The 19,787-nt window shown below is 49.4% G+C and overlaps 2 protein-coding genes across 2 annotated transcripts in view; one reads left to right on the top strand and one right to left on the bottom strand.

Moving 5' to 3' along the window:
* Positions 1-6,541, top strand: part of TGOLN2 (trans-golgi network protein 2) — a 7,328-nt gene extending 787 nt beyond the window's left edge. The window contains exons 3-5 of the mRNA XM_059407631.1: positions 2-683; positions 1,845-1,928; positions 3,292-6,541. Of these exons, the coding sequence (XP_059263614.1) occupies positions 2-683; positions 1,845-1,928; positions 3,292-3,297 (772 nt within the window). The 3' untranslated portion in view covers positions 3,298-6,541. The remainder of the gene's footprint in view (position 1; positions 684-1,844; positions 1,929-3,291) is intronic.
* Positions 6,542-6,739: 198 nt separating this feature from the next.
* RETSAT (retinol saturase) lies at positions 6,740-19,472 on the bottom strand. The gene is made up of 11 exons (XM_059405698.1): positions 19,079-19,472; positions 16,937-17,119; positions 16,378-16,619; positions 15,685-15,886; positions 15,022-15,219; positions 12,965-13,084; positions 9,241-9,379; positions 8,908-9,017; positions 8,656-8,822; positions 8,292-8,451; positions 6,740-8,057 (listed from the first exon to the last, which is right to left on the bottom strand). Exons 1-11 carry the CDS (start codon positions 19,248-19,250, stop codon positions 7,918-7,920), a joined length of 1,833 nt encoding a protein of 610 aa, XP_059261681.1. The 5' UTR covers positions 19,251-19,472; the 3' UTR covers positions 6,740-7,917.
* Between the last annotated feature and the right edge of the window lie 315 nt (positions 19,473-19,787).

Here is a 19,787-nt window from a genome sequence, read left to right as displayed (position 1 = left end):
CCCAGACGCAGTCCTCAGGAGAGGACCCTAAGAAGGAAAAGCCTGAGCCTCAGACCACAGGAGAGGACCCTAAGAAGGAAAAGCCCGAGCCTCAGACCACCGGAGAGGACCCTAACAAGAAGAAAACCCAGACACAGCCCACAGGAGAGGACCCTAACACTGAAAAGTCTGAGCCGCAGTCCACAGGAGATGGCCCTAAAGAGGAGAAGCCTGAGCCACAGTCCAAAGGAGACAGCCCTGATAAGCTGGTCTCTAACCCATCCTCTGCTAACAAGGAGCCTACCAAGCTTGACCTAAACATACCAGCTGGCAAAGATACCTCTCTGCATGCTTTTAGAAGTGAATCTGGGGAGAGAGAATTACTAGACTCTGACTCCACTTCTCCACAGCAGGAGAAAGATGGCAAGTCTTCAGAGCTTACAGATGTGGAGGCCAAGAAGGCTGAGGAAGGGGAGACAGAACCTGAAAATTCACCACCCGAAGGAGAGAAAGAAATGCCTGGCCTTGCCTCCAGTGAGAACCATGAGGGGACACTTTCAGATTCCATGAATAGGGAGAATGATGACCTTTTTAAGGACAATCTTGGAAGTGCTAGTGCAGAGAGCAGCCACTTCTTTGCCTATCTGGTGACTGCAGCCATTCTTGTTGCTGTGCTCTACATTGCCTATCACAACAAACGGAAGGTAAGTCAAGAATTGCCTTAAGAAGAGGAATGGGATTTCCTCCATCCTGAATTCTTGGTGCGTGCGCAAATATCTATCACTCATCAGCCTGTGAGCACTGGGGGTTTTAAGACAAACTGCAGTTTTTCCTCAGATTCTCCTAGGGCGTTTACTCTCATTTTATAGATCATCTTCTTTCATGTCAGATTCCTTTGAGTACCCTCTGCTGCTGTCCTAGGTGCCAAGTGAGGACCTTAATTGGGTTCTCCTCCCGAAATTGTAAACTTAGATCGTTTACTGCCTCAGAGAACCTGAGTACCTGACAGTCTGTAAGTAGAGTACTTACTTTCCTGTTTCCACTCTGAAGATGGTGCATCGTTTCTGGTTTCCTTACCCGAGCTTTTATCTTCCATCTGCAGTCGCAGAAAGAGTGGTTACCTAGTCTTTGACAGCCACAGCAGAGAGCCCAGGACTATCTTCTACAGTCAGTTGAATTTCTGATTAGAAGAATGGCCAGAAATTGCATGGTTACACTCGTCTTCTACTGTGATAGCAGGGTTTGGTGTGGAGTAATATCTGTTGTTTAGCAACCACTCTGATGACGAAATGACGGCATTTCTCATTGAGCCCTAAGAACTCAGTAGTTTCTATAGCCTGGTTGAAATTGGAGAGTTCAGTTCATGATGTCAGTTTGCCTGTGGGTGTGAGGAATGAGGAAAGACGTTTAATAATATGGTGTGTTTCTTAGGCTACATCCAAATGCTTATCACACAGAAACCTCAGATGTGAAAATGGTAAGGTTAAAATGAAACAAGGAGAAAAAGCAGATAAGAAATAATTATTGCTTGTGGGGAAAAAAGGAATGTCTTATCCTAGAGCTGTCTGGGGCACAGTTGGCAGATCTTTGTGCTTTTGAGTAAATCATACAGACTCCCACAAGCTAAAGCCCAGCACAGTCTTCCTTCATCTGTCATTTCCTGTTTGACAGTATAATAGATTCTGATGTAACTGGAGGCCCTGTCCTCCTGAAAACTTATAATTTAAAGAGGCCTCTTTGTGGTTGTACTGCTCTTTCACTGTCAGGGTCATTAACAAATGTACTACCAGGTGATGACCTCTGATTTTAGAGACTGAAATATGCCATTGTAGAGTCACCTGTTAATTTCTTTTTCCTTTCCCCAGATTATTGCTTTTGTCCTAGAAGGAAAAAGATCTAAAGTCACTCGGCGCCCAAAGGCCAGTGATTACCAGCGTTTGGACCAGAAGGTAAGGGAAGGGAGCCCCAAGCGTGTGGGAGGCAAATGCAGCCTCAGATAGGCCCAGCAGTGCACTTGCGTTTGACATGGAGGCAGCAGCTGATTCTGGGGTGCTGCCGCCATTGCCTGTCCCTTTGCAGACCACAGAGCAGGGACATCCATTATATACATGTCTGCAACATGAGAGCTAGATATGTTTTACATCAGCTCCCTCCCTCTTATGTTCTACATCAGCCTCCTCCCTCAACAGATGAGGAAAGTCAGGCCCAGAAACATGATTTTTCCCCCCAAAGTTCATACTGCAAGTTTGTGGCAAAATTAACATTTGATGGCAAGTCTGTAGACACCTGTCCTGTGCTTTTGGCACTGAATCAGCACTTCGCAGATTTTAACCACCTTGGGAATTATGATGGAAAAGCAAAATCTGAATCCTTACCTATTGGGTGGAAGCTATGTTTTTACATTTCTAGGAGTTTCTAGGTGATGCCAAATGCTGGGGAACCATGCATTAGGTAGCAAAGCATTAGACTACACTCCCTGAATACAAATGGGTCCAGAAACAAAAAGACCTGCAACTCCCCAGATCAGCCCTACTAAGCACCGTGGACTAGGTTTCCTGAGTGTGGCCATCCCAGGCCTGTCAGAAAACAGGCTTCCTTCCACCCCACAATGCAGGAGCTGAGCAATACTCTCCCCAGAGGCAGCCTGTCTGAGTGGGAGCAGGATACTTCCACTGCCTTTTGCTGCCAGCACTCACCCTTCCTTTCCCCTTTTGTGTAGGGACAGTCGGGACATTGGTAAAAAGTGGTTGGTGGCCTGACTTCCTAAAGGAAACACAGTTTACATGTATGGCTCATACCAGCACCAGAATAAGCCACTCAGCTCAGAACACCTTTAAACTAGCCTAGTAGGTCAGCTTCAATTTAGCCCTGGCCTAGTACTGTTCCAGATAATTGACTTTAAGAATTTATTTCCCTTTCATTTTTTTCTAACTAAAAAAATGCACATATAAACAATTCAGAACAACACAGAATGGCACAAAGCAGAAGCCAGGATTCCCATATTCCTTCCACCAAATGTGCATCTTTCTGGTATATGTTTGATTTCAAACTGACTTCTAAGGTTTTATTTATTTGAGAGAGCATGAGCAGGGGGAAGGGGACAAAGGGAGAAGCAAGCTTCCCACTGAGCAGGGAGTCTGATGCTGGACTTAGTCCCAGGGCCCTGGGATCATGACCTGAGCCAAAGGCAGATGTTTGACTGAGCCACCCAGGTTCCCCAATAAGATCTTTTTCCCCCTAAAATCATAGTGAGGTATATTCCTTCTGGAAAGAGATTAATGTTACCAATGAATTGTGTTGCTCTTGTTTCAGATTTGATTTTCCATTCTTGAGAACTTTGTCCTCCCTGCTGATTTGTTTTTAAATGGAGAGAAATGAAGAAAAAAGTACTGTGACCTAAGAGACACCCCCTCCTCTAGGATTTGGTGGCAAGTCTGGGCTGGCAGAGGCAAGGGGATTGCTTTGATTTTTGCACCTGCACTTTGGTGACCTTGTACTCCTGTGTCCCCATTATCTCTGCTCGTGTCTTCCATCCTTTCCTCCTCTGAGTTTGAGTAGAGGGAGTATGTGGGAAGCCAACTGTGACCAAAGGGAGCTCAGCCCCAGGCAGGCTACTGCTGCTGACTGCGTTCCCTTGGGTCTTGGCCATTTAGTAGTTATCCCTTGAAAATAGCATTGTGCCCACTACTATCTTTGTAGACCTAGGAAAACTCTCTGCAGGATGAGATGCTCTTGTACCAAGGCCACTTACTTGGGGGGGTTGTGCCCTTTACAAAAGATGAAGAGGTGAATGATGACAGGCAAAGGGCGACTTTAACACATAACTCTCTTGAGAGGCTCCAGCAGCAAACCAAAACAGCTTTTAAAAAGTGCTTTATTGCCTGTTAAGTCCAACATGTCTAGAGTAAGTTCTTCACGTTTTTCCAATATTTTCGTATTAAGACAAAGTCAACTTCCATTTGGTTGTACTGACTGAACTTGGGGATTCTGGAAGTAAGGCTGTAAAGCCATGGTTCCCGTTATAGATTTTTAAAAATATAGTTATGATTATTGAAATGCTTTGTTCTTCTATACTCACAATAGTAACAAATTTTTTAAAATAGGGTGAGCTCAGGCTTTGCATAAGAAGATGTGCAGGAGGGTTTCGGTTTTGATCTGCATTATTTCAAAGGGCTTTTATGAAAGGTTTCCCATAAACTCTGCTTTGCCTTTGTTGCCTAAACTAGACAAAACAGACCTGTAATCAGAAACTAACTGTACTGTCTTTTACCTTAATCTAGTTAATGGTTCTCTGATTGATACAAAATGCCAAGGGTAATTCGTAAAATTTCTCCTTCTAGCCCATATCAGACATTACTAAAATTTAAGAAATTCAGGGGTAACTGAGGTAGTGTCTTGGATCCTGCTGTGGTTTGAAGTTTTCCTTAAATCTGCTCTAGTTGTGCTACCCCATAGTAGCCTAGAGAGAGTTGTTTCTGCAGAGAAAAATTGGAAATAGAATAGCTGATCTCAGGGAAATACAAAGAATGTGGAAAGTGATGGCAGTAGGATGAATTCTATGCTGTCGAGGAAGCCGGTCTGCAGAAGGGACCAGCCTGTTGTCACATTATCTTGCACCTTGCTTAAAACAGAGCATGGCTTTGACTTGAGATTTATGGAGATAAGGAAGGAATGAATGCTCTTGCATCATTCTCTCTGCCTGTGCACCAACCTTAAAATGCTTTCCTCTCTCTAGGGAATCTTCTGTCAGGTTCTCCTAGCATTCCATAAAACCATGGATCCCCCTGTCTACCTCTCATGGCTTAGAGAAGCAAGCTTTTATGACTCTGGTGTTCAGGACTGTGTAGATCTGCATACTCTCCAGGCCAAAGGCTCCTCTGGGAAGTCCCATGTAGGCTTCTGTGCCTTTTTGTTCTTGCTGTGTCCTCCATTCCCTGGCTTCCCCTGGCTGTTCTTTGCTTAGGGTGCACTCCCTTCTATTCTTCCGCTTGTCTCCCCCAACTCTTCCTTCAGGGCCCAGGTCAGATTTTCCCACGCACCTTCCTCACTGCCCCCACTACAGAGGATTGGCTCTTTCCATTCTACTCTAAGAACTCTTAATAATGCCAGTCACAAATTTTGCAACTCCGACAAAAAAGGGCAGACATTATCTGATGTCTCTATCTGGTCTCTTCCCCCCAAAACTAAGCTGTTTGCAGGAGTGCTTGTGGCACCGTCTGCATATCTGCCTACAGGATAATGACGTTCCCTGGTATTTCAGTTCAGTGTCTCCTTGCAAAGGACACATTTTCTTTGTTTAGGACATATGAATGTAACTTAAGTAAGGTCTCACACAGCTCTTCCTGGCTACTGGTTGCTGTCCCTTTTTGATGGATTTTGCTTGTAAGGAGAACAGAAAGGTTGGTTTCAGGAACCAAGAGGGTTGGCACCAAGTGGATGCAAAATAAGTATTCTGTGGAGTCTTCATAGTTCCATTTTTTGAGCATCCAAGAAGTATTGTTTCTCGTGCTAAGAGTACGATTGAATTTAAGTTTCACTTTAGAAATTACACTGAAGGAACTCTCTCACCCCGGTGGAAAACTTGTTTCCTCAGGAGTTGTCCTTTTGAAGATGAACTCTTGGAAGCATGTTTTTCTAGGGATGATGTGGAGGAGGATGAACTGGCTAAGGCAGGTCTTTCAAGCTGGTGAGGGGAGGGGAGGCACATGGAGCCTTGAGAGGCACCCCTATCCAGACAGCTACGTGCTTGCTATCCTGCCCCAGGTTTTGGTTGCAGGGTGATTTCTATGAGGAGGAGTCTATGCTTTAGTCATGGATGTCAATAGACGGATTTGTTTTCCTGCTACAGATTACTGAGAGGAATTAAAGAATCCACTTCCGGACTCGGGGGGAGTGAAGGCCTGTCCATGTAGAAAGGCTGTAACAACTCGGAAAGACTGGACAACTAGCTATATAAATGCTGACATTTCTTTTCCCGTGATGGCTTTTAATGAAACATTTGGTGATAGAATTATAAACCTCTTTAATTCCCCTGATGGTGATTCTTATATTTTTCCTCTACTTCATGTCATTTAAATCAAAAAAAGGAAGCCTGCTCCTTGTTTTTACAGGGTAACTTGATATATAATGCTGTTATGTGTATGTGATGAAAGCTAGCACGCTTTGCACATGTTCTGAATCATTTGAACAGGGAGGAGAGTATTTTAGACACCAGACACCAGACCCTTTAGTTCTACCAGCTGTTTTCTGAAAACTCTTGCTGGGAAGGTTGTCTTTGACACTGCCTTGCTAAAGGAAGAATCCTGGGAAGAGATTTTTCAGGTTTCATTTAACTGCTTATCCAGAGAAAGACTGAATCTTAGCTCAGCTAGTCCCACAAGTAACTGTGTGAATTTCCTAAATGTCCCTGTTGAGAAACTCCTCTGTAAAGGTGTTAGATCTGAGCTGTGTAGTTTCAAGCTGCCAAAAAGCCAGCTTCCTCACATTCATAGATACTCCTTTAGTTCAGAATTTTCTCATGTTAAATAAATGACTGAAGTTGTTTCCCTTTTTGTTTACCTGATTAGTACAGTGCCACTGTTTTTGCAATGTTTTATATTTTCAGCTTTAACTTAACTATATAATTACTTTTATTTTTTTAAAAGCTTATTTGGTCTAATGATAAGTATTTTTCAGTACATAATGTTTTACTGAGCTCCTCTGAATGCCATTTCAATGTAGCTTTGTATCATTGCACAGAAACCAAAATAAACTTCAAATATTAAAGCTATAAAATCATTACATTTATTAAAATGGTAATAAAATTGACAGAAATAAGGCTAATATAAGTGAAAGGTAATTTTTTTTTAAAGCCTTGTTAATCTTCCTATCTAATCCCCATGTGTGTACCAGTAAACAGGAACACCATCCCAGGCCTTTGCACACATTCTGTAGCTTTCCACATTCTGATCCTGACTGATTTCCAGCCGCACTGCTCCCTAACAGGCAGCCCATGTTCTGGGTCTAGTAGGTAGCTGGCTAATGTGTCTTACAGTTACCTCTGTGATTGTCCTCTGCTATATGCTCGGCGGGAATGCTCTTTCAGCCTGCTTCAACCCCGGTAAAGTCATCTTTCCACTCCTCTGCCCCCACTGCTAATGTTACCCTTTGCTGTGGATTTTTGGAAGATAAACCTTAAGGCTCAGGTACTGAGCTCCGTAAACATATCTTGGTGCAGACCCAATGAAGACCCAGTGTCACCTTGGAAGTAAGACGAACCTAGGGCCTGTTGTGTACGAATTGGATATGCTAACATATACCTTGCTGACAAATGTCTTTACCTCCACACCCACACCGAGCCCATCATAGGCATTTCCTCGACCCTCTGAAAGAGCCATTGGAACCAATAAAAATGGGGTCTGGGGGCCTCTGAACCTATGGAACTACAACCAAAACCATGCCCAGGTTTGGACAAAAGCCTGTTCAGGCCCTCTTTACCCTCAGTTGTGTGGAGCTCCTGCAGCGCAGCGTGGAGAATGGGAGAGGAGAAGCCTCGGGACAGCTGGCCCAAGCTGCTTCAGCTGGCCCATGCTTTTGAAGGTTCTCTCCACCTGACCAAAAGAATACTTGACTCTTGACAGCTTGGAGCTGGGAGGTATGAGAGTGTGGTATGCAAAGCACTGCTTGACAAGAGGAGCTCTGCAAGGCACTGACCCACCCACACCAGGTGTTTCAGCAGGGACATGTTGGAGGCATGAGAGCTCATCATTGGCCAACTGGAAGAGCCGCAGCTTGAGAACTATGATCTAAGGACTGTGACCTGTGTGTCAGACCTCTAGTCAGAAATAAAACAAATTAGAGTGCTTTATGTGAGGAAGGAACAGGACAGAAGGACACCATGGCTAATCAAGGGCTGAGCCATAGCGCTGGTGGGACTCCTCAGACCCACTGCTTACTGAACTAATGCTGCTTCTTCTGTGCGTGGATCCTTGAGTGAAGCTTCTTAAGGTCTAAGTACAAGTTCCGCTTCAGGATGGCACTGCAGCACAGCAGAGCCCCTTGCAAGGCCCCCATCAACCCACAGGTGAAGATATCCTGGCCTAGGGGACAAGAGCAAAGGCCCATGAGCACCTTCCCACAAGGAGGATGGGGAGCAAGGGCTGTCATGGTCATCCCTCCCAGCTAGGCCACCCCAGGTCCACAGCCTGCTGGGGCAGCCCATCCACGTGTGGAAGGCTGTAGGGAACAGTAGGACCTAAGGACAGAACAAAGTACTTGGGGTGACAGGGACGCCCAGGGTCTCAGGCCCTGGAGAAATGGGGCAGTCCACGTACCTGTCAGGTAGAGGTTGGGAATGGGGGTTTGGGCCCTCATGGAAGCTATCACGTGAGGATGTAGGCGATCCAGGTCACGGTCCGCCCCGTAGCAGGCACCTCGGGGAGCAGCCAGATAGAACTGGTAGGTCAGTGGGGACCCTCCGGCCACACTGTCCACCTGAGGAGACAAAAAAGGTGGGAGCGGGGCCTAATAAGGCCCTCCCCTCCTCCCTTTTCTGCTCTCCCTGACAGAGCTGTCTGTCGGCGTGGGTTCCCTTCCCTTCCCCGAGCTTGGCTGTCTCCGGGCTTTACTGCCCTCCCCAAAAGAAAAGGCAGAATTGTCACCAATTTGTTGCCATGAGCATACAGTATACCGTCCTACCTTCCCCTCTAGCTGTGGGAACAGCCTCATGACAACCGACAGGGAGGCTTCGACAAAGGAGTTTTTGAGGGTCTCATAGTCACTGCTCCGCCGACCCTTTGCTTCCTCCCGCCATTCTTCAAACCACTCATAGCAGGTGGGCATCAGCACGATCATCGTGGACCGTTCTGGGGACACAGAGCCGGGCTTATTAACCCCAGGCCCCTTCCCTGTTCCAGCCCCCACCCCCACCCCCAGGGCCCAAAGCCCCACCTGGGAACCGGTCCTCCCAAGTGGGGTCCTTGGCTGACGAGGAAGAGATGAAGAAGATGGGCACGTGTGCCGCAGCCTTTTCCCTGGGCGCCGAGAGGTAGTGCTCCATTCTGCAGGGGAGGAGTGTGGCTGCCAATCCCCAGGCCTCGCTCACTGCCACTGCACTGCCCAGAGGGTACGTCACCCCCAAGGACACCCCTCCCCAGGGACGAAGCTGAGTCTTAGTCCACATCCTGTTGCGGATTCTCCCAGCATGAAGGGGAGGAAGCAAGAGCCCTGTGGGCCACAGGCCCCTGCTGACCCCCTCTCCCCCCATGTGCACACACGCCTTACGCCTTGTCGAGATCTGTGTCGAAGCAGACAAAGTAGTTGGTGGACTGTAGCCCTAAGTCCTCCTTGGTGCCTCGAAGGCTGATGAAAACAGAGAAGGCACCCAAGCCAGGCCGCACCATTTCCAGCTGCTGCTTCACACCTGCCAAAGTGTCAGGGCTGCGTGACCTGGGGCTGTGGTGGCCGCTTCCTGCCCTGACCTTGCAGATGCCTGCTCACTTTACCCGCGGCCACCAGCCTAGCACCTGGGCCATTTTCACAGCTGTTACTTCAACACTGACTTGGCGGGGGGAGGGAGCTGCTCTTTCGTCTCCTGCCTGTAAAGAGCCCAACCCCAGGCTCCCACTCTTCTGCCTTCTCCCACCTCTGCTCGAAACACCCCTAGAAGCCCAGGAGGCTCAGCTTCCCTAAGCTGGCCCAGGGTCACAGGACAGTCTCAGGCCTACTGCCTCCAGCCTCCCCCTGATGGCTTTAAGTCATGAGCGGACTACTGTGCTCCACACTATACAGACCACACATATGCACAGCACTTTGTTACAAGCCTTGATTTCCATATAACATTTAATACAAGCCATCTAATGAATGACTATGCATAATTCCTCATGATCCGTTCAGGCAGTACGAGACCTCAACGTGGTAAGCGATGCATGTGAACAAATGCAAACAGCATTACTGACACCTAATGTTTAGAATTCAGGTAGGGGAGGAGGGAAGAGCACCCTGGAGGAGGGTGACAGACTCTTCTGAGGGCCATCTGATGTCCCCTGGACCTAAGCAGCTGGGCTTCCCCACCTCTCAACAAATGACCCCAGACCAATTTTCTGGAAGTGGCTCCCACAAAGTCTTCTTCGTTCCCATTCCCAGGACCATCACCTGCCTGAAGGGTAACTCGCCCACTGGCTGCTCTGCTTAACTTGTTGAACAAGTATTTGTTGAGGACCTAAAATGTGCCAGGTCCTCTCCTAGGCCTTGGGGATGCTACAGGGTATCAGATACAATGCCTGTCTACTGGAACAGCAACTGTTCCTGAAAGAAGTTGGCTTTTCCCACAGAGGCCACAAAGAACTGAGCAATCTGTGTAGGGTGCACATAGAAAAACAGGCCACTTCTGAGCCTATGGCATGCTAACGAAGGCAGCGGGACTGTAGGTGCACGCTGATGGGGGAAGGGGAACGCGGGCTTCCAGAGCCACAGGAGGGCGCCTGGGGCTGCTCTGGAGCTGCAGGGGCACCGGTGACCTGCATCCCAGCATCTAGGGCTGACTGCACTGCCAGCTCCCCCCTCACCAGGTGCAGTGGGGATGGTCATGGGGAAAATGGGGGGCCCAGGGAATGAGACAGTCTAGGTCTCATAGGCCCTTAAGAATAGCCACCACCTCCAGCCAGACCCTCCTTTCCTTTTTCTCCAACTAGAAGGATGTGATCCACGAACCACATACCTGGCAGAAAACAAGATCCTAGAGTTCCAAATCAGGCACACAAGGATGACATCAAGGCTGTTTTTCCCAGGCCAGCCTCCCTACTGGTACTGTCAGACCAGTCTTCCCCACTCAGACAACTTCCCCTCCAAACCATCCCCAGAAACCTCCTCAAGGCTCAGCAGTGGAATTAAGAAAAGTGCTCCCATTTACACAGGCTCCCTCTGCCTAACCGCCCCTCCTCCACACTTGATGGCAACTGGCACTTCCTGCCCCAGAGGAAGACAGACCCATGAGAATCCCCAGCCCAGAGCAGCTGGAAACAAAGGAGTCCCAGCACCTGGGGTGTGCTGAGTTAGGCATCCTCACTGCCACTGCCTGAAATGTTCTCAGACTGGATTCATCTGAGGCCGCATTTAACTCCCCACCCAAGTAGGACAATTGGTTTTTTTTTGCCAGGTGGGCCTGGTGCCATTAGATAAGACACATAAAGCAGCAAATGTTGTAACTGTAACCAGATAGTGAAGGGAGAGCAACATGGCTGCTAGGGGAGGAGGTGTGGGAGAGAGGGGAGGGTACAGGGACCCATCTGAGGACAGGGCCAGGGTTCAGAGTTTCTGAGAGACTGCCAGGCAGCAAGTACCAAAGGCAAAGTCCATCAGTCCACAGAGCCCTGCCCAGCTGCCCTGCCACTGGCCAGTCTGCCTCAGCCCACTCAGCCCATGTGGTGTGAGGGAAGGGAGGCCTTTGCTGGCACAGATGCTGGCTGAAGCCCAGCTAAGTGAGGCCAAGAGATGAGAAGGCTGGATTTTGGTCATACACATCTCATGCCTCAGAGACCATCATGGCTGCCACCTGTCCTCTCCCCTGGAAGGACCCAGAACATCACTTTTCTACTGAACCCACTGTGCTGCCCACCTTCCCTGGCTCCTCCAGAGCAGCCACAGGCCCACCCTCTGGAGGGGAGAGCTCCTTCCCACTGCTCTCTGGGCACCCCCATGTACCAGTGAAGGCCATGGTTTCCACCCCAACCACATCTGGAGCTCTTCCTCACTCTCACCTCCCACCCCAGCCAGAGGCCTTTATCTAGGACTGTCTCTTACCCTCCTGGACTACAGATCCCCTCCCCGCCAACTGGCCTCCTATCCTCAGATCATACCAGTAGCTTTTAGTTACGTGACATTCTAAAGTCCAATTCAAAATCATAACATCTCACTCAACTCTGGCTTGGCTACTCTGTTCCCTGTAGGCTGGCTGCTCTCCTGCCCCTTTCCTTTTGTCTGGAAGCTCCACATTCCTTGGTCCAGAGTGGGCCAAGAGCCAGTCAGACACACCAGTGTTCTCATCTCAACTTGGCTACTTTCACCTGGGTGGCCTCAGGAAGTCACTTCACCTCACTTCTCCACATGCTGCGTAAACATTAGGATGATGACATCTCCCAGGTGGCAATGAGGATCATGTCATGTCAATGACAAAGGGAAAGCCTCTCACACAGACTTACCAAAGGAGGGCTCACCTGTGGCTATGCCTATTGACCCCTCGCCCCTAAAATCAGGCTTCTTGATTTTTGGACACAGTCTATCAGAAGAGATGATCACATTGAGTATTATTTCTGTCTGGGTCCCAGATTTCAAGCACAAGCCCAGAGCTCAAGGGACAGAAGAAAGCCAGAAGGATACTCCTCCTGCAGCCTCAGCCCCAATAAGAAGCTGGTTCCTGGAAGAGGCAAAAAATATAACTTTGGATCCCCAATAAAACACACAATAGTTATAGCAAGACCTTCTTCTCCATGCCGGCCTTAGCTTCCCTTACTGATACTGTCAGACGAGGCTTTCCCATTCAAAATAAGTGAGAAATTAAGGAGAAAAGTAGGATTCATACCACAAACTTACTGAAAACCCAAGAAATGTTCCTTTAGGATGCCACCCACCCTCACCAACTGTGAGAGAGATGATTTAAGATCTGGAGAAGTTAGAAATGGGCAATCTGGAATGGAGCCTTGAAAGAGGAGAGGGCAAAGTAAGTGAGGTTATAAGGGAGAGAGGGTAAATATGCCAAGAATGGAATGAGAGAGAAGGACCAAGGGCTCTTTAGGGGGTGACACAATACAAGGGAAGCTGCTTCCCAACCCCTACGCACAGTGGCCATGCTGGGAAGAGATGCTGGAGACGGCATGCTCGTGCTCACCTGTTCTGCTCAAGGACGGTCACAGGGCAGTCAGGAAGAGCAAGAGCACCAGCCGGGCTGGGCAGGCTAGCCCCAGAGGGGTGCTGGTGGGAGCTCGGAAGAGCAACGCAGCCCAGTCTTTACCTGGCAGGCAGCGGGCGTTCTCAGGTAGCAGGTACTTATAGGTATTGAAGAGTCCTGCGTCGGAGATCACGATGGGGCAACAGATGTTCACCAGCTCCTGACCATTCTTCACAGTGACGCCTACAGGCACAAGAGCTTGGCTGAGGTTCTGCGCACTCCAAGAAAGGTCCAGATCTTGCACACATCTCTCCCAGCCTACATTGCATGTTCTCAGACCTGGGCATCCAGCCCACCCAGGTCCAGGTGGGCAGGCTCTGGGCCAAACTGCAAAGTGAGTACATCTTCACCTAGCCCAAGTCACTCCTGCCCTTACTTTCCCTGGCTCTCTCCCCATGTAGGTACCCTTTTCTTTAGCCAAACCCAACCACCTGCACACTGACCCCAACAAAGCTCATGCGCTGAAGTTCTTCCACTGGAATCCCAGGCCCTTCTTCACTGCTACCAGAGTTCTATCTCCAAAATACTCTGAAAACCTCTGGTGTCACCACAACCTCTGTAAGATAAACTCCAAAGTCTTATACTGGCCTTCCAAGGTCTGGGCGCTTCTATGTCTCCAGTCCCATCTCTGGCCGTACGCACTAACCTATTGGGGACAGCATATGAAGCAGCTGATATTCAACCATATTTGACCTATAAAAATGGCAGTTTCTGGGGCACCTGGGTGGCTTAGTTGGTTAAGCATCTATTGGATCTTGATCTCAGGATTGTGAGTTCGAACCCCACGTTGGGCTCCACTCTGGGCATGGAGCCTACTTAAAAAATAAAAGGCAGTTTCTTAGGGTTCAAGCTACTACGTCCAGATGTCTAAAAATACTCAGCTCTTTCATACATCTGTTCTTTTGCACATGCTGTTCCCCTTGCCTGGAATAACATCCCAAAACCTCGGGCTAGCTTCTTCTCACACTTTACAAGCTGGCTCAGGCACCGTTCCACTCCTTCCTCCATCCTTAGTATGTGTCTCTATCTGACACTTTAAGTTATGTCTCAGTGATCTCCCCTATGAGGCTGGAAACTTCTTGAGTTACAGATTTTCTTTATAGCCATCTTATGTTTTTATCTCCATCTTTTATCACCTTGTACCTGAAAAATACAAGTAATATTCTGAACCGAATCTAATTAAACCCATCAACCCTTGCTTCATGAACCTCTTTCGGCTGGAAGAACTTGCTCTGGACATCAGAGAAAATCTCACACAGCTGACAGCCACCTCTTCTTTATCCCGGCAATTCCTGGTCTCTTCTACACATGTGTTCCCAGAGACTGCTCATGGCTTTTTCTCCCTGATGTATGTGGGGTGTGTGTGTGTGTGTGTGTGTGTGTGTGTGTGTGTGTATGTATGTATGTATGTATGTATGTATGTACTAGGCCATCCACTCCCCTACTCCTCCTTGCAAGATTCCTCTGGTGAGTTCACTGTCACATCAGCCCTATTCTCTCAGGCCTCTCTCTGTCTCCTTCCCAGCTGCTTCAGGCAGCCCCTAGTCAGGGATGGCCTGTTCGTTCTCTGAGTCCTTCCCTGCATACACCCTCCCCTCACAGAATTAATCCACAGTGCAATTTTGACTCTCTGTGCAGGCACCAGGAAAGACCTGAGCCAGGCTAACGAGATTCTTGGCTCTACCTGCCATTTACAGACCGAGGCCAGGGCATCTGGCTGGCCTCCACACTGCCCTTTGGAGTGCACACGTTACTTATTCATTCCGTCACTGAATAGGAACCTGTTGAGCCTCCATTATGTGCTAAGATCTACAAAGATAACAGAGATACAGCCCCTATATTCAAGGAGGTTATGGATTACCAGATAACTATTTTACCTATTGAATAAATGATTATATACTGTCCTTTGGGGGAACAGTCAACCCTTTATTCTTCCTGCCTCCTTTTTTCACCTCCAGACTAATCCCTCTCCTCAAGCCCCTGCTCTGGGCAGTTTCAGCCTTGAACTCCCCTTGTGATCAGTTCTTCTCCACCTTGTGACCACAGTTTTGATTCTCTCAGGACCCCAGTCCTGTCCCACCCTAGCCCGGGGACCAGGAAGCAGGATGTAGGGCTCTCACCACAGGCTTTCCCAGCTGAGTCCAGCAACACGCTCTGCACAGTGGCATGGGTCAGGACAGCGCCCCCGGCCCGCTGAATAACAGGGATGGTGTGGAAAGCGATCTCACTGGTACCCCCTCGGGGATAAAAGGCTCCTTCTATGTAGTGGTCAACCACCAGAGCATGCATGGAAAAGGCACTGTGGTTGGGGGTCACACCTACAGAAGCAAGGAAGGGGTGATGAAGTGAGAGCCGGCGGCAGCACCATTTAGAAAGGAACACAGTTTCCTGTCAAAAATCACATAGCCTGAGTCGACCCATCCCAGGATCCAAATGATTCCCAGGGTTAGGGCAGGCAGACAGCCTATTTCCATCCAAATAGAGGGCAACTGACAGATCCTGGGGCTGGTGGGAATGTCCTCCCTGCAAAGTGCCATGTTGTCAAGACGAGGGAGGACATCGTCGGTTGGAAAGGAAAACCATCCAGGGCACGGATGACAGAATCTTTTACCAGGGAGTCCAGAAGGTAGGTGGCCAGACTTGTTATCTGGAAGCTCCAGAGGGCCTTGGGTATATACTGCTCCATCTCAGTTAGTCAAGCAGGCTCAGGAAGAAAGACTGAGAGCCAAGAGGGCAGCACCTCCTCCTCCAGGAGCTGCCCAGGACCCAAGGCCAATACCCACCATAAGTGGGGAAGATATAGCTCAGCACCGCCCGGAGCTCCGGGGAGGCAGGCAGCTGCCACAGGACGTCAGCCAGGCTCTGGGTGGACGCACGAAGGAATGGAAAGAAACGGGTGAGCGGCCCACATTTGCTGATGAGCTGAGCTAAGCGCAAGGGGAGCATCTTCAACAGGACGGCATGGATAGCTCCACGGGACACCACCTGAGGGAAAACATGAGCCCTGAGAACAGGTCCCATATCTAGAACACTGTCAGGAAGTCACCATTCCAAGCAGGGCCCAGCACCACTTAGACCTGGCTGAACTTGGGTTTTTTAAATTCTGTCCTCCGTGAATTGTTCCCATTCCACATTCAGATAAGACCTTCTCTGCTTTTCAGGTTTCTGACCAAATTTCTTTTGAAAAATCCCATCTAATCTCAGAGGAAGTAAAAAAGCCTGTGATCTGACCAAGTAGAAGCTAGCCTTGTCAAAAAGGAGACCAGGGTGCCCCCCAGAGGCAAGAGTGAGAATGGCAGCCGCCAAGCCCAGAGTCCAGAGACTGGACCCAACTGGGCACTGAGGCCAACTAGGGATAGTGGCTGAGTTCAGGGCAGACTTGACTGTTTCTCCCTTCTTGCCAGGGAGTCGCTCCACTCATGAAGAAGGTCAGCCTTGTCAGGAATAAACAGGGGTCCTCATTATGGCCATGTTACCTTAACCAGCTTTACATATTTGTCAATGGCAGCTTCTTCCTGGGGAAACTTCTCCTTGAGGCCCTGAATGTAAGCTTTCTCCCCACTGTACATGGGGAACTCCTTTCGGCCATTGGGCCCTTCTAGTACCAGGATGTCAAAGGGAGAGGACAAGGCAGCCCAGTCCAGCTGCCCCTCCGTGATCTGGTCCAAGGCCAAACGGCAAATCCCGTCCTCTTGCATGGACCCAACATAATGGATTCCTATTGGGAGACAGAAAAAAAAGGTGTCATGAGATAAGAGGACTGACCCCTGGAAAGGTGGATAAGGAAGCAAGGTGAAAGGGGTAGTCCTGCCTGGCTGAGTCCCCCGCCCGGAGGGTACCACCGACCCTTTCCGTGGGGAGGAGTTGCAACAGAAACCACCAAATCTCTGCCCAGTTCCATACCCAGTGGTTATGGCTATCAGGCAAAGCGGTGCCTCCGAAACATCAGAGAAGTCCAGGATCCTCCCATAATGGCTTCCCCCAGCCTCCTGAAGACAGAGCCATGCTCCCAGCCCCTTCCCACATAAACCTTACCTGTGTCAAACTCAACACCTTTCTGTCCAAAAGTATGACAGCAGCCTCCAGCCTTGCTGTGTTGTTCCAGCACCAGAACTCGCTTGCCAGCTTTGGCCAGAATCGCAGCTGCAGCCAGGCCCCCAAAGCCACTGCCAATCACCACTGCATCCAGATTCTCTGGCACTTGGCTGGCTGAGAAAGCTACCGCAGAGGGAAGAGTCAGAGGGTGAGCTTCTCAGGCAGGGGCAGCGAGAGAGCAAAGAGATGGAAACCAAGGAAGACTCCACTCGCTTATACAATGCAAGTAAACTCTAGGGAGTTCGGCATAGAGTGACTGACTAAAATAACTCCACCCGTTCACCTGGGAAATTCTCAGGGACCACCCAGGCAGATTAAAGACAGTGATTTGGTTTGAGTTGGATTGATGTAATCAAAACCCATATGTACCTGGGAAGTCTCCCTACTATCAAAGAAAGTAGGAATCAGTAAACCACAACACAAACAAAACCAGAAAGCTGACAGTAATACAGGCTGAGAAACTTCAGTGCAGATAGAGAGCTGAGAAAGAAAGAAAACGAGGAGATGGGGGACAGAAGAGAGTGTTGTGGGCAGGCTGCTGGCTCACAGAACTGTCCATTCACAAGCTGGTTATCTTTGGCAAACACAGGGTCTGTTGGCACCAGTGGAGCAGCCTGGTCCTATGATGATTCTTCATGATCCCCAAGCAGAGGCTTGAGCGGGACAGAGCTGAGAAATCATAGCACCACCCCCTTAATATCAGAGAAGGCTAGAGGCAGAACTAAGGGGTCACACAAGATCTGTTCTTTAAAGATCACTCCTGAAGAATTGAGATTTGGAATTTTTCAGACTGCACAAGAACTTGGAAAACTTGGGCACCTGGGTGGCTCAGTGAGCTAAGCTTCTGCCTTCGGCTCAGGTCATGATCCCAGGGTCCTGGGATAGAGCCCCACATTAGGGCTCTCTGCTCAGCAAGGAGCCTGCTTCCTCCTCCTCTCTCTCTCTCTCTGCCTGCCTCTCTGCCTACTTATGATCTCTCTGTCAAATAAATAAATAAAATCTTTAAAAAAACAACTTGGAAAACTTTTCAAACATTTTTAGAGAAACAAGCACATTTTATATCACAACCCAGGTTATAAATAAGTATATAATATAAATACCTGAAACAGGAGTTTCACAATTCAACAATTCCCAGAACTATGTATGATGACTCTGATAGTTTCTATTCTATCACATTTTGAAATCCAAACCACAAAATCGAATTCATGACCCACTGATAGATGACAACCTAGTGTGAAAAAGTTATACTAGTCACCTAATTTTTAGATTAACCCAAGATTAGTGGAGTGACTTGTGAATGGTTATGCAGTAAATTAATGACAGAGTTCAAGCTAAAACCCTGATCTCAGAAGTTCAGACTAATAGTCTTTCCACTTAAAAGAGTATTGTGGCCGCCTGTATCACAAGATGTGTCACACAGAATTCTAAAATTTACAAGTGGTAGGGGCCTTGGAGATCAAAGAGGAGATCTATTTTTTTTTTTTTTTAAGGCAGAACTCCTTCTTTAAAGCTTTTGAGGAACCCCAAAATATGTCCTAAAGATGAGAGTGGAGATACTCTGGTTGACCAAGGAGCAGCTCTGAGCTTGAGGCATCCTGTTGAGGTTCTTCCAAAGTTTTAGAACCAGAGTTCGACCATATAATTTGGGAGGAGGCATAACCAGTCAAATCACTTGATGGGCAAAATACAACTTCCCACACAGGTTGTAAGAAACATGCAGCTCCTCCACGCCTCTGAACCATCGAGGTAGTGTAGGTGAAAAAAGTTAAGGTCCTATAAACTAAATGGGGGGAAGGTCTCTTGTCTATCCTGTAGATCGTGGACCTGTTCTTGGGTATACCATGACCTTGGGATGCTGAGACCGGACCGCGCCCATGGAGCCACTAAGGCCTAGGGCCTGCCAGGGCTAAGGCTCCCAGCGGTAGCAGATACTAAGGCGGGACGCTTCCCCGTGCAAGGAAGCCCTCCTAACGCTTTACATTTGGGAAACTGAGGCCCAAGTAGACAGCGGCTTGCCCTGTCGGAATGGGAATGCAAGCCACCCAAGTGCAGCCCTGGAGCTCAGGGTCCCTTCCCGCTGACCTCGCTTGAGAACCTTCTTCCTGGCCTTCTTGTCGGTCACCAGCGGCGCGGGGGTACGCCTGACGTCCTCGGAGAAGGGGTTCGGGGAGCCACCTGCGGACAGGCGCAGGTGCCCTTTGCGGAAGACCGCCAGCAGCAGCAGGGCCAGCAGCAGCAGCAGCGAAAGCCACATGGCGCTGGCGGGGTCCGACGACGGGGTCCGCAGCCTCCGCGCCCAGCTTCTGCGTCGGGGACTCTGCCGCGCCTCTGTGTCCTTCTGGGCTGGGCGGGGAGACCGGGATTGGGAGGAGGCGGAGGCAGTCTCGACCACTGATACGCCAGACCTTTCTGGCAGGGAGCTTTGAGTCCGGCGCAGACTGACCCTCCCCGCGGCTCGTAAGGCTCTCGCGGTGCCAAGCGTCCTTGGCAGCCGGGAGGTGGGGAGCTTGCGGTGGAGAGGCGGCGCGGGGACGCGGTGCGCACGCGCGGGAAGGCGGGGCCGGCGTCTAGACTCTGACGCGGCGGCACCGGACTTCTGGGCCGCGGTCGGCAAACCCAGAGCGCGCGTGGGGAGGAGATGGTCTCCCCGGGCCGAGACGAGGCTGGGAGCTGCAAGCCTGAGAGAGAATCCCTCCCGGGACCCAGGAGACCTGGGTTCTGCCCTGCGCGGTGCCGTGGGCTCGCCCATTGACCCGAGGCAAGTTGCTTACCTGTTTTCCGCACCAGCTGG

The sequence above is a fragment of the Mustela nigripes genome, chromosome 7 (genome assembly GCF_022355385.1).
Source record: "Mustela nigripes isolate SB6536 chromosome 7, MUSNIG.SB6536, whole genome shotgun sequence".
Taxonomy (NCBI): Eukaryota; Metazoa; Chordata; class Mammalia; order Carnivora; family Mustelidae; genus Mustela; species Mustela nigripes.
Note: the sequence above shows the minus strand (reverse complement) of the source record. Positions and strands in the feature narration are given on the sequence as shown.